This window comes from Notolepis coatsorum (genome assembly GCF_963971535.1).
Source record: "Notolepis coatsorum genome assembly, chromosome: 11".
NCBI lineage: Eukaryota > Metazoa > Chordata > Actinopteri > Aulopiformes > Paralepididae > Notolepis > Notolepis coatsorum.
In genome coordinates this window covers 71,456,875-71,473,282 of record NC_140175.1, presented here as the reverse complement: position 1 = coordinate 71,473,282, position 16,408 = coordinate 71,456,875, and the positions used below count along the sequence as shown (strand labels likewise).

At 43.1% G+C, this 16,408-nt stretch overlaps 1 protein-coding gene across 1 annotated transcript in view; it reads left to right on the top strand.

Moving 5' to 3' along the window:
* The window catches only part of antxr2b (ANTXR cell adhesion molecule 2b), a 36,360-nt gene extending 20,159 nt beyond the window's left edge, over nucleotides 1-16,201 (top strand). The window contains exons 7-17 of the mRNA XM_084323999.1: nucleotides 998-1,078; nucleotides 1,539-1,599; nucleotides 1,757-1,852; nucleotides 5,728-5,797; nucleotides 8,478-8,556; nucleotides 8,946-9,041; nucleotides 9,434-9,487; nucleotides 12,532-12,627; nucleotides 12,919-13,092; nucleotides 13,297-13,377; nucleotides 15,262-16,201. Of these exons, the coding sequence (XP_084180125.1) occupies nucleotides 998-1,078; nucleotides 1,539-1,599; nucleotides 1,757-1,852; nucleotides 5,728-5,797; nucleotides 8,478-8,556; nucleotides 8,946-9,041; nucleotides 9,434-9,487; nucleotides 12,532-12,627; nucleotides 12,919-13,092; nucleotides 13,297-13,377; nucleotides 15,262-15,300 (927 nt within the window). The 3' untranslated portion in view covers nucleotides 15,301-16,201. The remainder of the gene's footprint in view (nucleotides 1-997; nucleotides 1,079-1,538; nucleotides 1,600-1,756; nucleotides 1,853-5,727; nucleotides 5,798-8,477; nucleotides 8,557-8,945; nucleotides 9,042-9,433; nucleotides 9,488-12,531; nucleotides 12,628-12,918; nucleotides 13,093-13,296; nucleotides 13,378-15,261) is intronic.
* The last annotated feature ends 207 nt before the right edge of the window (nucleotides 16,202-16,408 follow it).

Here is a 16,408-nt window from a genome sequence, read left to right as displayed (position 1 = left end):
CTTTGAGTTGAGGTGGGGCCATGTTAGCACCGTCCTCCTCACCAGGCTCTTTGAGTTGAGGTGGGGCCATGTTAGCACTGTCCTCCTCACCAGGCTCTTTGAGTTGAGGTGGGGCCATGTTAGCACCGTCCTCCTCACCAGGCTCTTTGAGTTGAGGTGGGGCCATGTTAGCACCGTCCTCCTCACCAGGCTCTTTGAGTTGAGGTGGGGCCATGTTAGCACCGTCCTCCTCACCAGGCTCTTTGAGTTGAGGTGGGGCCATGTTAGCACTGTCCTCCTCACCAGGCTCTTTGAGTTGAGGTGGGGCCATGTTAGCACCGTCCTCCTCACCAGGCTCTTTGAGTTGAGGTGGGGCCATGTTAGCACCGTCCTCCTCACCAGGCTCTTTGAGTTGAGGTGGGGCCATGTTAGCACCGTCCTCCTCGCCAGGCTCTTCTGTCTTCTCTTCTGTCTTTCTTGGTAAACGTTCACACTTAACTGCCGCTATCCTAATCCCACGTGTCCAAATTGCACCAAATCCGACACTGCATGTCCTTGGGTCCCCACAAATACACCCGCCAAGTGTGAACGGGCGAACTGTTCTCAAGATATGTGGATGATATAAGGACACACAGATTTGTTTCTTCAATATTTACATTGTATTGTGCAGTATGTTCTTTCACTTTTCTCAAAGAGTTCTCATTTATAAAATGTATTTGTGCACGCTATTTTTCAGAATTCTTCAGAATTATACTTTGTAAGTGGTGGGGACAAAATTGGCCATTTTAAAAAGTGGTGGAAACATGACCCTAGCAACTAGACTAAAAGATTCTGGGGACCCCCTGGAACCCCCTCAAGGTGCTCCTTGGACCCTGCATTGAGAAGCCCTGGTTTAAGAAACCAGGCTTTAGTTGGCGTGATTGGTCCCATCCTGCTTTTCCCCATCCTTATTTCAGCTTCTGTCTGCCTGTCACTGAAACCCTTTACAGTTGTTTTCTGGGTTTCTGTCTCTGTGCAGCTCGCTGGCATTGCAGACGGGACGGAACAAGTGTTCCCAGTGCTGTCTGGGTTCCACGCTCTCAAAACCATCGTCAACTCGGTGAGGCTACTAATAACATCTAGATAAGCCTTCAGATTTGTTTTAGTTTTCTTTTTAAATCTTTATTTCGAACATGTAAATACAAACAATATAAAATCAAAACAAATCATTGATCTCTATGAAATGGGAAAAAAAAAAAAAAAACATAACTCAATTTACATGTTCGAAAAGTAGTAGGAAGAAGTATACACTTATTTAATCCTACCCCTGTTCCACTACTCAAATGAGTACTAATTTAAAACATTACAAAACAAATATATATGTATGCAAAAAAATATATATATGTAAAACATGAAAGAAATCAAAATTAAAATGTAAACACCCGTAAATGTCAAATCCCTTCCTCATCCCTGCCTTGTGAAAATAATTTCCTTATAATTCAGTTTGAATTGTCTCATGTTTAACACTTGAAGATCACCGTTTTATTATACTAAGTGGTTTTCTGTGTATGTCCATGCAGATACTAAAGCAGTCATGCACAGAAATATTTGAAATAGAGCCATCGAGCGTTTGTGTGAATGGTAAGGGAACCCACTTTCATTGATTATGTGTGAATATAAGTAAGACATGAAATAACATCAGCTTACACTGTTGTAAAAATGTTTCATACAGTTTCTTTTTTTTATAGTATCTGCATATATGGACTCTTAACTCTCGTCTCGTCTCTGTTTGTTCCAGAGACATTCAACATCGTGCTGAGGGGGAGTGGCTTCAGTGGAGCCAAGAGGACAGAGGGTGTTCTCTGCTCGCTCACCGTCAACCAAAAGACATACAGTCAGTAGAAAACTATGAAATTCACTTATATACATACACCCTACGATAGGGCTGGGCAACATAGTCTATCATAGTAGTCTAACAGAGTTATCTATCGTCTATCTCTCTTTTCAATCACAAAGTATAGTAAAAAGACGATGCAGTCAAGGCAATCTACCAGGTTCAACTCTGGGATCAATTCACTTCCAATTGAATACATTTTAAATATAAATTGAAAGTACAATTTATTATTGTCTTTTTGCAATTATTTATGTTTTGACACAATATACGATTTCTTCTTTTTATAGGAACATACTTCAAAATACTTAAAAAAATGTAAATGTAATTCCTTACAAATCCACTTCCTGGTGCATTGAAAAGCGAATTGAATCAACAAAGTGTATTGAAACCCTACAATCTAGCCTGATAAACCCGTTCTATCTGAAGCAAAAGGACTTTGTTGACGTGTTTGCACTGAGCGGCCGCCTTGCGACGGAATGGAAACCGTCTGGTTCTTACATCACTGCTGTTTAATTGAGAGGCACGCTGCAGTCCTCCAGACCACAGACAGTAGTAGCTTTTCGACTGTTGTCACACAACAGAGGAGGCTTTATATGGCTGAGTGAGGAGGTCCAGGCCAGAGTCCTATTAAGTCTATTAACAGAACAGCGAGGCAGTGTGACCAAGAGCACACAGATACAGTAACTCACTGTATCTCGGTTGTATCTTTTTCTCTTGTATTTCCACTGACTTGGCCCCATAGTATTATCCCCAGGCAGAGATGTCAGAGGACTTGGCTGTAGGCTAATGGTCCAGATATTGTCTGATTGACTTACGGTTAGTGGCTTTTGAGGACAGTGGGCCTGGAGGGGAGGAGGTGTTTGATCTCTGCTGTAATGGGCAGCCAGGCAGCCTAGCAGGGACAATAGGCGTTTTCAGACCAAACAGTTGTGGGGACTCCCTGAGAGGAAGGGAACGCCCTGGAAAGGAACAACGAGTGTCTTAAAACGCAGGAAATTGAGACAGAAAAATGTATATCCATTTTATTTTAAAAAATTTAAAAAAAATCTTATGTACCTTAGTTGCTATTGCATGCATTAGTTGCTATTGGTACATACATACCAACTATTCGCCGGTTTATTTCTCCACCCAACTATCATCCATAGTAACACTATCACCGACATCCAAGTTGGGGGATCCCCTCTGAACAGCCCATCTGAGGTTTCTCTCCTCCACATCGCCTGTGATGCTTTTTTCCCCTATTGCTAGGTTTTTTGTGAGTTGTTCCTCATCTTCATTGGGGAATGTCGCATAGGAGAGTTTTTTTAATGCATAGGTATTTCAACTACGATGTCGACTCGGCATGTCTCTCCAGCCTCGTGCAGCACAGTACAGCTGAGCAGACTTGGGTCTGAGGCCATGAACTTGATGTCTGAACCAATCACCGTACACTTGCATCACTCATGGCTCCTCTGTGCTGGGAGCGGTCCTGCCCTGAGATGGGAGCTAAAGAAATCCATGCAAAACAGAGTTCGGGAACTACAATGGCCTAGGTTCCTGCAGTGCGGACACAACAACAAGGGTGCCCATACCCTGCTACCATACAGGACTGAGAGGGGGCTGGTATACATGACTGAGAGGAGGCTGGTACATGACTGAGAGGGCGCTGGTACATGACTGAGAGGGGGCTGGTACATGACTCAGATGGGGCTCTGGTACATGACTGAGAGGGGGCTGTGGTACATGACTGAGAGGGGGCTGGTAGATGACTGAGAGGGGGCTGGTATACATGACTGAGAGGGGGCTGGTACCATGTATTGTGCATCATTGTTATAATAATTGTTAGACTAGAAGTCTTTATTTGTCATGCAGTTTTAACACAAACACGCGAGATGGGCGACCCACAAGAACACACACACACATGCACTGAGTCGCCGATGAAATGTCTCTCTGCACTTTTCCCATCCCATTGTCCTTCCCCCCATGGGCAGCCGGGAGCAGATAGGGCGTCAACGTGAGCCGCGCCCCGGGGACCAATCCAAGTGCTCCTGTCCGTCTTCGTCAAGGACGCTACAGCGTTAGCGATCTGTTGTGCATGTTTTTCCATTGGGTTTATCCTATCGGGGGGGAAACCCTTGCGAGCACGGGGAGAACATGCAAACTCCACACAGAAAGGCCTGGGAGATACCCCACCTGAGTACCTGACATCATGAAAACCTGGTCCCCAAGCGGGAATCGAACCCTGGACTTTCTTGCTGCGACAGTGTTAACCACTACACCACCGTGCCATAGGTCAAACCATTAAAAAGTTAATTTCCATGGCAGCTATTTTGGATTTGTCTCTCACAAATTGTCCCCGCCTTTTAAAAAAATACACCCCGGCTAAATTAGTTTATTAACCCTCCTAGATGACAAATCCATTGAGAAACGAAGTGCCACAGATGACCCAACTACTAGGTCCATATCGTATCATCATAATATTATTTTTTAAATCATTAGGATAAGGGTTCCCTTGATAAAGATGCATTAAAAGGCTGTATAATATACAACACCTGTAGCTCAACTGCTTTTTTGATTTGATTAGATTTATTTGGAAATTAAAAACACATCATAAAAACAAATTATCTTGACCAATTTGTATTCCTGAGGATATCACCTAAAAGCATTCATTAAAACACTTATTTCCAAGGTGGTCCTCGATGGAAGACATAAAAACACAGCACATATAGCCTACTCAACTGCAAAAATGTATGCCTACTTATGTATTAGCCTACAGGGAAAAACACATTCACAACTACTACATAATATTACTATCTGTGGTAGTTCTAGTCTCCACCTACACAAATTGTTTTTGTGCTGTCCATTGATCATGCACCTTCACGTGGTAGGCACATTAACTGTAGGTCAAACTCCCCAAACAAACACACCATTGATTTAATTGCCATATAAATCACATACAAAGATCTAACTATTACTCCTCTCTGAACATGAATATAAAACAAGAAGGTGATCTATTAACTGTGTAAACCTTATGCAATATTCATCATTAATATTTGAATACTTGAAATCTGTATGAACTGAGTAGTTAGTATCAAATGAAATAAGATGGAACAGCTCCATGCATTCATTGAATAAACAACTATTTGCTCATTACCAGTATGGTATTGTTTAAATTGTACAGCTTTTTGCACATCTTTGTCAGGGAATTCCAACAATTCTGGACCTGAATGTACCAGTTAATTGTAATCATCTCTCTCTCCTTATGTCTAGTCAAGCCAGGTTGTGGAGGAGAGAGACAGGGATGAACAGGCTATAGACTACTTTGCCCATCCTGAGCCTGCTATGATGCAGGTGTTTTACATCACCACCCAAAACAAGATCAGCCAAGAGCGAGTGAGTACACTGGTCCACTTGTCCATGGCACTTACTACCCAGCTTTGTAGTGGGTTGGGGGAATAGTACAGTAGGTACACGTATTTAAGGGGACCGCAAGGATGGTGTACTGGTGGGTGGTGTCCGACCGATTATAGTGGGCCGGTCTGGGCCAAAAAAATAAATGGACCTCCCTAATTTCTAAACCCTGGCTACGGCCCTACCTGCTACGACGCCCGAATTCAAGGGGTTCAATAAAGGAATATCTTATCTAACTATGAAAAAGTCCCGCCGGTCTGACATCGCCTATTGTTTTCTGTTGAGGTGTCATCAAGAGCATGTGATTCAAGTGACTTTCAAATAACCTATTTGAAATGTGTGTAGAGACACTTTGTGACAGGCATTGGCAGCCGGCAGAGAACAGAACAGTGTGACAGGGTCCCTCATTAGTCTGTTACCATAGCAGAACAGTCATCAGAAATGTCCCCCTGCCCTCTCTCTCTTTCTCGCTCTCTCTCTCTCAGACCAGAAGCCCGAAGTGGTTAAGGATGGCTACCTGTTGTGTCCAGCCCCTGTCCTGCATGAGGTTGGACAGTAAGTACTTCTTCCTCACACACACACAATCACAGCAGGTGCGCGCACACACACACACACACACACACACACACACACACACACACACACACACACACACACACACACACACGCACGCATGCATGCACGCACGCACGCACGCACACACACGCACACACACACCATTACCTCATTACTGTCTCCCATTTCCCTCTCTCTCTCTCTCTCTCTCTCTCTCTCTCTCTCTCTCTATCTCTCTCTCTCTCTCTCTCTCTCTCTCTCAGCAGTTTCAGCATAGGGTCTCTCCATCTATGCAGTTTTAACATACTTTCACCATATATGGGCAGTAGGTATCAATTGCATTCACATGAAAGGAATGTTCACTTCTATGCCGTTATATTGGTGTAGTCATGGAAGTGTCCCTCATCCTGCATCATGTATTAGTAGTCTCTAGGGAACAGAGTCACATTTTACACCTTAATAAACCCTTAAAATTATAATAATAACCGTATCATTAAATAAAAATTAAGGTAAATTAAGAAAGAAGTGAGGTAGAATTGTGCGTGGACAAAGGGGAAAACCCCCAGAATTGTACCTTTAAAAACAAATGACAACCCCTTAATTGAAATGAAACCTTGACATTACTGATTAAGATGTTTAACCCCTGACTGAATAGAAAGCATGTTAAGGGAACTGCAATGTTTTAAGTACCCCCTGGTTTTTTAAATGTGATGTTTAAGGTATTTTAAGGGATGATTGTTCCCTATACAGTTACAAAGGTTTCCAAACAAGTCCTCTTGGGATTTAGGACAACAGTGTTGCAGTAGTGCACCAAGCATGTGAACAGTTGGACTGCTGAAGTACCAGGAAATAAAAAGATAAGCCACAGTGTACACTGTGTGGTGTTCTAAAAAAAACAAAGTGTGTGGTGTGTTTGCGTGGGAGGTGTGTTTGTCAAAGGAGGTTCTTGACTTGCATGTCTCCGTTTTTCAAGATCTCAGCTTGTTTCTAAACATTCTCTTTTTCCATCTAAATGGTTCACTAATATGTTTCCGGAAATAGGACATTAGGATATAGTTCATGTTTGAACTGCAACTCCTAGTTTGACAGTTTGATCTGAATTTCATGAGCCAGAAGCCCCACAGTTCTGGAGTTAGGTGTGGGAAAAACATGATGGCTTGCTCATAACGTTCTTTTTTTCGACCTAAACGGCTCACTAAAATATGTTTCTGACAACATTTGGGAAATAGAATATGCAATTGTTGGATCTTAATTAGTATTTGATCTGCTTTTTGTGAGCCAGAAGCGCTGCAGTTCATTTGCATTCAAGGCTACAGACAGAGAAACAGCCCGTCCAGAAACAGAGGGGTATAGAGGCTGCTAGAATGCATAATAATCTGAGTCGTATTCTCAGCAAAACAACATAAAAGACATGTTTGGGGACCTCAGAAACCTATATTAACTTGTTGAGTATAATATGTGATTTTTTTTTTGATACACTCTTTCTCCCATTTTTCTATATTTTCTCCCATCCCAATTTCGTATCATCCAATTCAACCCTCCCCTGTCACGAACGCTGTTTCTTGCCTCCCACAAGCCGGCTGCAATGTGGACTAAGTCATACATAGCACAAGTCCCCTCCGGTACTTGAGGTAACAGCAGTCGCATCTTTTCACCTGCGCAGCTCGATCTCTCAGTGGCGAGGAGTAACGCGTGGGAGGCTCACGCTGCCCCCGACACTTCCTGATTCTACTGCGCAGGCGCACCAACCGACCTGTAGGAGTCGCTGTCCACAACGCCCGATCCCCACCCATCAGTTTCCCACCCCCTAATACGGCCAATGTGTATTAGTACGGACGACCAGCTAAACTGAAAGCAAATGTGGAGCGCTGGGCTCGAACAGGCGAGCCCAGCGTCTCCAGATTTCGTGGCGAGCACCTTGCCCACTACGCCACATAGCCGCCCCAATATGTGACCTTTAAAGTTGGATGACCTTAAGCCTTTGTTTGTCCTGGGTGCGTCTATTCTTAACCCAAACGGTTCATGCGTTTTGCTAATCTGATTGGCCACTGATGTTTCTGGTCATGTGACATGTGCGCCCAATCGCGTGACGCGCCCATTTCCGCCTTGACCAGCAGCAAACCCTAACCCTAACCGTTCTATCGCCATGCTCTAAGACAAACTCTAACCTTAACCAACTTTGAAAAAGTGCCTAAGCTTAACCGGGGAAAGAACTTGCCGTCACACGATTGGTGCGACCAGAAACATCAGTGGCCAATCAGAGCGCAAAACGGGAATGCGGAAGCATGCACCATTTGGGTTAAGAATACAGGCGTCCTGGGTGCCTGTTTGCTATGGCACTGTTCCCTGGCATTTCAATACTGTGCCAAGCCAATACTTAAACTTAGTCTGACCCACTTAGTGAATCAAGGAGAGCTCTCTCGCTCCCTCCCTCCCTCACTCGCTCTTTCTCTCTCTCCCTATCCTCCTCACTCTCCATTTCTTCCCACTTCCCTCCCCCTCTCTCCCTCTAGCCTCTTCTCATGCTTTCTCTTCCTCAACATTTCTACATCTCTCTTCTCTCAAGTCTATCTCTCTGTCTCCTCGATTGTTCCTACTCCTCTCAATATCATGAGACGTTCAACTACCTCCCGTTATATTGTTGCGGAAACTTGAGATGTTTGTCTGTGGCCCTTTTCAGATCCATAGAAGTGCTGATCAGCCTAAACAATGGACAGTCCTACATCTCTAGTCCCATCACCATCTACGCCACTACATGTGTGAGTAGCACTGACGCAGGAAGTCCAGAACACCCCATGAAATGAGATTACATTCTGTGTTGCTGACTTGTTTGTCATTTTTGCAGTCAAGATCTAATTAGATTAGACTGGACTTTATTGACCAATGAGGAGGTAAATCTATGCTGTATTTTGTGTTTGTGTGTGCAGGCATTTGTTTGTCCATGTTGCTGATATGATGTGTTGTGTGTGCGCGTGTGTGTGTTTGTGTTGGTTATTTGATTTGTGTGTGTTTGTTTGTGTTGGTTATTTGATTTGTGTGTGTTTGTTTGTGTTGGTTATTTGATTTTGTGTGTGTGTGCGTGTGCGTGTGTGTGTGTGTGTGTGTGTGTGTGTGTGTGTGTGTGTGTGTGTGTGTGTGTGTGTTCCAGTCAGATGGGATCTGGGTGCTGTGGTTGCTGCTGGTTCTCTTACTGCTTCTGGCCCTGGCTCTATTGTGGTGGTTCTGGCCGCTCTGCTGCACCGTGGTGAGTAAGAGTGTACGTGTGTGTGCATGTGCGTGACTGTGTGTGTGAGTGTGAGTGTGCATGCATGTGTGTGTGTGTGTGTGTGTGTGTGTGTGTGTGTGTGTGTGTGTGTGTGTGTGTGTGTGTGTGTGTGTGTGTGTATACCACCTGGAAGTCATCATCAGAGCATCCTTACTCCACTTCTTGACTCTCAAAAGAAACAATGTAGTACTTTTAAAAAACATTAATTCAGTGATGTACTATGTTTTTCTTCTGTGTTTTACACACCTACACATTACCTATCTGGACTGGAACCCTCTACCAAGTAGAGCCCAACATTTTCTATTAAAACATCTTACCTGTTAATCAAACAATCAAGAAATTAATTAATCAGTCAATATTGTTTCTTCCAGGTGATAAGAGACCCACCTCCTTCACGCCCACCACCTCCTCCTCCTCCCATACCAGTGAGTATACTCAACTTTTAAACATATACATAGTTGTAAAGGAACTATCCTGCCCTCAGTGTCTGTACACAAGTTAACAGGTAGTGGACAAGAGTAAAAGACATCCAGAAGATCCAGAAGCTGGAGCCCATTGTCTTTACTGTTGTCTGATATCCAAGTACAATTTTGTAAAACTGAAATACACAAAAAGAATATACATTCAAAATGACAATCAGTATAAAGTGTAAAATGTCACTTGATGTGAACTTGCCCTTTAAATAAAGTACAATAATGTACAAAGTTCAATAAACTATGAAATATTTTGAATATACAAATAGCCCTTTGACTTGACTCAGAAGTAGCATGACCTAGCAATACAGGCAGGCTAACCAGGAGCTACTGTAACATATAGTGTAGTACTTATCAACCACAGGAAAAGGTACATAATGGGCGGCTACGTGCCGTAGTGGGCAAGGCACTCGCCACGAATGCGGAGACGCTGGGCTCGCCTGTTCGAGCCCAGCGCTCCACATTGCTTTCAGTTTAGCTGGTCGTTCATACTAATACACATTGGCCGTATTAGGGGGTGGGAAACTGATGGGTGGGGATCGGGCGTTGTGGACAGCGACTCCTACAGGTCGGTTGGTGCGCCTGCGCAGTAGAATCAGGAAGTATCGGGGGCAGCGTGAGCCTCCCACGCGTTACTCCTCGCCACTGAGAGATCGAGCTGCGCAGGTGAAAAGATGCGACTGCTGTTACCTCAAGTACCGGAGGGGACTTGTGCTATGTATGACTTAGTCCACAAGATCGGGCTGCTCAAGACTACCAAGACGTATTCTCAGCAAAACAACATAAAAGACATGTTTTGGGGACCTCAGAAACCTATATTAACTGCCTTTTCTGATAGCCTCACCCCAACCCTAACTCTAACCTTAACCACTCTGTTACCTTAAACTAACCATAACCTTGACCCTAACCCTGACCTTAACCCTAACTTTCTAAATTAACGTTAAAACTAACCATCACCATAGTATTGCTGTGTTTGTACAGGGTGGGTGGCTTGGTCTATTGGTCAGTGCACTTACCCCCCCCCCCCCCCCCACCACAAGCATTTTTAGTTTGACTCCTGGTCATGCTGTTTTGCGCTGGGTTTAAAAAAAAAGTTTGCCAATACGAAACATAAATATATTACGTATACAATACGTAAATATATTATGTATGGCTATAACATAACGTACATTATGTAAATATTTTCCTGTGCTTGAGATTAGTACTCTATTTATGTTTTCTGATGAGACCGTGTTGCAGCATGTCCAGTAGGCCCAGAGAAAGATCATGCTAGCCTAGCTTAGCACAAGGACTTGAAGCAGTAGGGAGCAGCAGTGTTATTGATTGTCAAAGATGCAAAAAAATATTTTAATTTATATTCTCCTTTGTTTCATTACGATTTACTCAAGCATAGTAACAGACACAATATTTCTGTGGAGCAATCTTCCATTTACTTGGGCATGTACTTTTAGGCGGATTTTCTGAAAATGGGGCTACAGCTTAACAGGCATACAAGCTTATGTGATGACAGGTGCTATTAGGGGGGCTAGGGAGCAGCTATCTTTTCTTCAAAAGTGAAGATATACAACTTCCAACAACTCCAAAACTGATGTGCAGAGATTAAAACAACATCAACTATTTTCATCTGACTCTGGGGGAGGCAGTAAAAAAAAGAGAGAAAAAGGCATAGCTGTCAACATTGGGATTGTAAAATAAGGGAGATTTCCCAGCGATTTTTCTTGCAATTGAGCCAATTTTCATTAGGTACGGTTCTGAGGTGTGTGTTCAACAGAATGCAGTATCAAAAACACGTTCACAAAAAGTATGGGTTACTGAATGCTGAACTGCACTGTTATAATCACTAAGCCATTGTAGGACCTTATCTGTGTCCCTGTATCACTTGTCTCTGCTGCCCTTTGACTAAAAAACGTCACTATGTCAATTTCTTTTTCTCTGGTGGCATATTTGAGTTAGTCACCTAGTAAAAGTGAGATAATTGACAATATCAAAACATGCTAGGGCTGTACCGAATAGTTCTGTTGTGGAATATTTAAAATGAGCCATGACAGTAAGCTGTAGAAATTGAGATTGAGTCAGGGTTTATAAAAAATATAGAAACAGCAGTGTTTATGAGCTTTTGAAAAGCAAAGTGCATATTTTTCACAAAATGAAGCAATGAGACACTAGACGCATGTTAGTGTGAAAAACATGATAATTTAGTGTCCCTGTCCTTTACAGTTAGTTAGCTAGGATAACTGAAGACAACGTGAGACCTAGCTAGATAGCTAATGTTAGCTGGAGAGTTTTAACTATCTCACCCATTAATTAAGGCTATACCATTACTAAACAGTAGCTTTTATGCTCTACTTACCACTGTATTTCTTTTTTTTATCCTCCTCATCTTTTTTCTGCTCCAGATGGATAAATCCTCTTCATTTTGCTTGTTTATTATACGTAGGTATTGCTGGCTCAAAGTTTCATTTACACGTGAATGTTTAAAAAAAATATATATATATATTCAAACACAAAGTGCCATTGGGCCCCTAAGGGGGTTTCCTACTGTAGTTTCATTGCATATCATCCATTTGAATTGCGGTCGCTTTTGTTGAGTACAGCCATTTTTGTCAGCCCTCGGGGGGGCTCCCTACTGGCGGGGGCTCCAGGCTGCTACCTCAGCCTGCCCGTTGTCTTCACAGTGGGTAATGTAGCCTTTTTAGTAAGAATCGCAAAATACGGGACATTTACGTGGAAAATATTTAAACGGGAGGACGGCGGGAAAGAAGGGTGAAATATGGGAGAATCCCGGGAAAAACGGGACGGTTGACAGGTATGGAAAAAGGGTGTGCAGGGGGGGGATAATCCTATGGCTGAACGTGCTCCTCATCGTGGCTCCTCATAGAGGGGGTGGGAGAGGTTTTCCAGTATAGTGTACATCTTAGCTGATGTTCTGATCTGCTTTACCATCATCATAGTGGATACCTGTATCACCTGATGGCCCTGTTCCCATTGTATTATAGGAGCCTGAAGAGGAAGCGCTGCCCAAACACAGATGGGCTACAGTGGATGCTTCTTACTACGGAGGGAGGGGAGCCGGAGGCATCAAACGTATGGAGGTAGGCATACACACACTATGACCTGTATGAGCTGCTCTTACACAAGACAGCTGTGATGTGGAGCCAACCACTACTAACAATTAGACATGTGCCCAGTGGGAACCACCCCTGGCAGTGTCTACTGTATATGATTTAATTAGCCTGTGTGTAGATTGCATCCATAACAGAGGACACAACATGTACGTATTCAATGACAAAACTACTCCTGGTGATAGTATTTACTGCAAGTCAAATTCCCACACTTTGTATAATAATTTCATATAGACTTTAATCTGTTTTATTTGTCTGTAGGTACGTTGGGGTGAGAAGGGCTCCACAGAGGAAGGGGCACGGCTAGAAAAGGCTAAAAACGCTGTGGTAACCATGCCAGAGGAAGTGGAAGAGCCCATTTTATCCAAACCCCCGCCCAGACCGGCCCCTGTCTACAACCCCCCGCAACAGTCCAAATGGTACACCCCTATCAAGGTGAGTGGTTTTAGGTTGTACAAAATTATAGGTTTTGCGGGTTTGCTTAGAAAAACTATTTTAGCAGTCTTTGAACCAGATATTGATTGATTTAGTCTAAGAGTTAGTCTACACTATTATTTAGTGGTTATCATCATAATCACCACCACCATCATCATCATTTTTGTCATCTTCATCATAATGGTTGCTTTGTGGTCTTTTCAGGGGCGTTTTGATGCATTGCTGGCGTTACTGAGAAGACAGTATGACAGAGTGGCCATCATGAGGCCTACAACACAAGAGAAGGTGAGAGGCTTACAGTACACCTTACTAAACCTACCTGATTAACTCCTTAAGTCATGTAATCAAATCAAATGGAGAGAGAGAGAGAGAGAGAGAGAGAGAGAGAGAGAGAGAGAGAGAGAGAGAGAGAGAGAGAGAGAGAGAGAGGGAGATCCTTCCTAAAACAATCAAACTGGGTTGTTCCTGATTAAGTTGTTAAAGGAACATGCCAATACGGTGCGGAGAGGAGGATGAGAAAGAAGCTGGAAGCTCTCCTGGAGAACCCCTCCCACCCCCTCTATGAGGAGCTAGCCAAGATGAGGAGCACATTCAGCTATAGACTCATCCCCCCCTGACACACCACAAATCGCCTTGGTCAGTCCTTGGTGCCAATAGCCATCAGGCTAGAGTCTGGTGCACCTTATGTAACGGAGGTACCGCGTGTCTATCCACAGATGTGTATAGTGAAGTGGCTGTGGACGTTAAGCGGTACTGCAAGTAAACTCACTCCCCAGAGGCATCCAGACCCATTAACAAGAGGTGCTCTTGGTATAGTGGTCTGCGATGTCGCCCGCGGTGCGGGAGACCGGGGTTCAACTCCCACTCGGGGCATGTCAAATGAGAGCGGTTACACTTACACAAGGACTGACACATCACCCATTAATTTACTAGCACCTTAGATCTCATTTGTATATGCATATTTTAAATGTATTGATAATCTGCTTAATCTGTTTACCAGGGTAAACTTAGACTCAGTAGCACATTGTACAGAGTAGTTAGCTATATATATATTTGCACATGGGGTTGACTTAGCATAGAATCTGTATATGATACGAGGGGGAGGGCTGTACTTACACGCATAGTTTTCTTGGTGTAGAGGGCCAGGTTGTTGTCGGCGCACCATGCCGCAAGGTGCTGGACCTCCTCCCTGTAGGCCGACTCATCATTGTTTTTGACGAGGCCCACCACCGTATTGTCATCTGCAAACTTGATAATGGTGTTGGTGCCATGTATAGGAGTGCAGTCGTGGGTGAAGAGGGAGTAGAGAAGGGGGCTCAGCACGCAGCCTTGCGGGATACCGGTGTTCAGGGTGAGGGTGGAGGAGGTGAGATTGTCTATCCTAACAAAAGTGGGGTCTGTTAGTTTGGAAGTCGAGTATACAGTTGCAGACAGAGGGGTTACTGTCTAGGTCCTTGGCTTCCACAAGGTGGGTTGGGTTGGAAATAAACTGGAGGCAAGGATACACTTAGTCAAATAAACGTGGATGTTAAAAATGTATTAACTCAAGAGTATCGAATACAATTGAGTTCAGAGTTAGGCAAGAGAACTCCACGGGTCACTGGCCTTGTAACCCTGCTAGAGTCTTCCGATAGACAGTGTGGGATGACGTTATACACGTCAGAGAAAGGGGCGGGGCTCAGTGTATAGGAGAAGTGTAGACAGAACGTGTGTATTGGAAAACAACAGGCTGCCTATAATTGGTGTGTGGGGGATAAGAAAATGGGAGGGGGGGGAAAACATAATTTCTCCTACAATTTGACCCTTACAATTCTCACATGGATATTGCTCTCATCCAGATGGGAGAGGGCGGCATTGTGTCGTTATTATTATTGATGGAGTATACATACGTCTTACCTGTCATTGTGTCTCACCTGTTCAGCTGACCAGATCAGACCCTCACCTTTATTTTTCAATTCATATTTGATCTCATTCTTTATCTTTTATTCTTACATTTCTTATTCTCACATATTGTTATTGTCATTTCTGTGCTGCTATGACCCCTGAATGTTCCCAAGGGAATCAATAAAGGAACATCGTATCTCACTTTATGGTATAATTGCCATGGGTTTGGGTCCAAGGTTTTTGCTAAATAAACAGATATTTTCTTTTCTTTCTCTCGTTTTCCAGGGTCGCTGCATCAACTTCACCAGAGTTCAGAATCATTAGATCACACACACACAGGGAAGAAGAAGAAGAAGAAGAAGAAGAAGAAGAAGAAGAAGAAGAAGAAGAAGAAGAAGAAGAAGAAGAAGAAGAAGAAGAAGAAGAAGAAGAAGAAGAAGAAGAAGAAGAAGAAGAAGAAGAAGAAGAAGAAGAAGAAGAAAAGAATTCAATGGATACAAATCTGATGAAAAGCAAAGGAATATTTACTAATCTTGGTTATCTATCATTTGTGATCTGGTATCATATTATAGAGTACTAGTGTCATCCAACTTGTTAAGGCATACTCTCAGCTGGTACTGAGATGCCCTGGCAAGACCTAGTAAGGCCCACATATTAAAATGGTTTCAAGAACTGGTATGAACTAAATTCTGCCTGTAATATTTGAGTCTTTTCCCGTCTCAAAAATAACCGTTTCCCCAGTGCCTTTGACCTCAGTATTATTGTGCCACACTTCTACAATCACCATGCTTTTCTGCCTTACCAGATGTCTTTTTCTGCCTTACTTTTCACAAAGTTTGTTTATGGACAATTTGTCGATCGATGTCATTTGGCAAGTCATTTGAACTTCACTTTCAAAGATGGCTACAGTCAAAAGGTCAGTGTTATCTCCACATTACTTTACCTGTAAGAAACTGCAGTAGGATGTATGTCCATTGACTCCATTCTAATGAATCCATTCTCATGGCTGAGTGCTTTGCCTATTCAATTGTGTTGCCTCATTGAGAGTTTGCAATTTCCACAGCTTCTGTCATTCATGTTTTGGGCTTAATACGATGGTACGAAGATACAAAGTTAATGAACATGTAACTTTTGCGCAAGAAACGTTTGAAATCACTGTGGCAGTATTGTAAATAAATGTATTTTCCTACACTGTGGTATGTGTGAAGGCCGACGATCCACTCCACTGGTCAAATTACATACTCGTGAGTAGTACGTACATTGATAAAGAAAAGCAATGTCCACAGCCGCTCCAGTGCAAAGTAAAGATATCCAAATGGTTTATTTGCAAAGTCTTTCTTTACAGAAGTGGTCCTAAATCTACTTTCCTAAATATTCCTGTCACTACTACAAATACTACTACAAGATACAAGTACTACTACAAGGTAAGAAA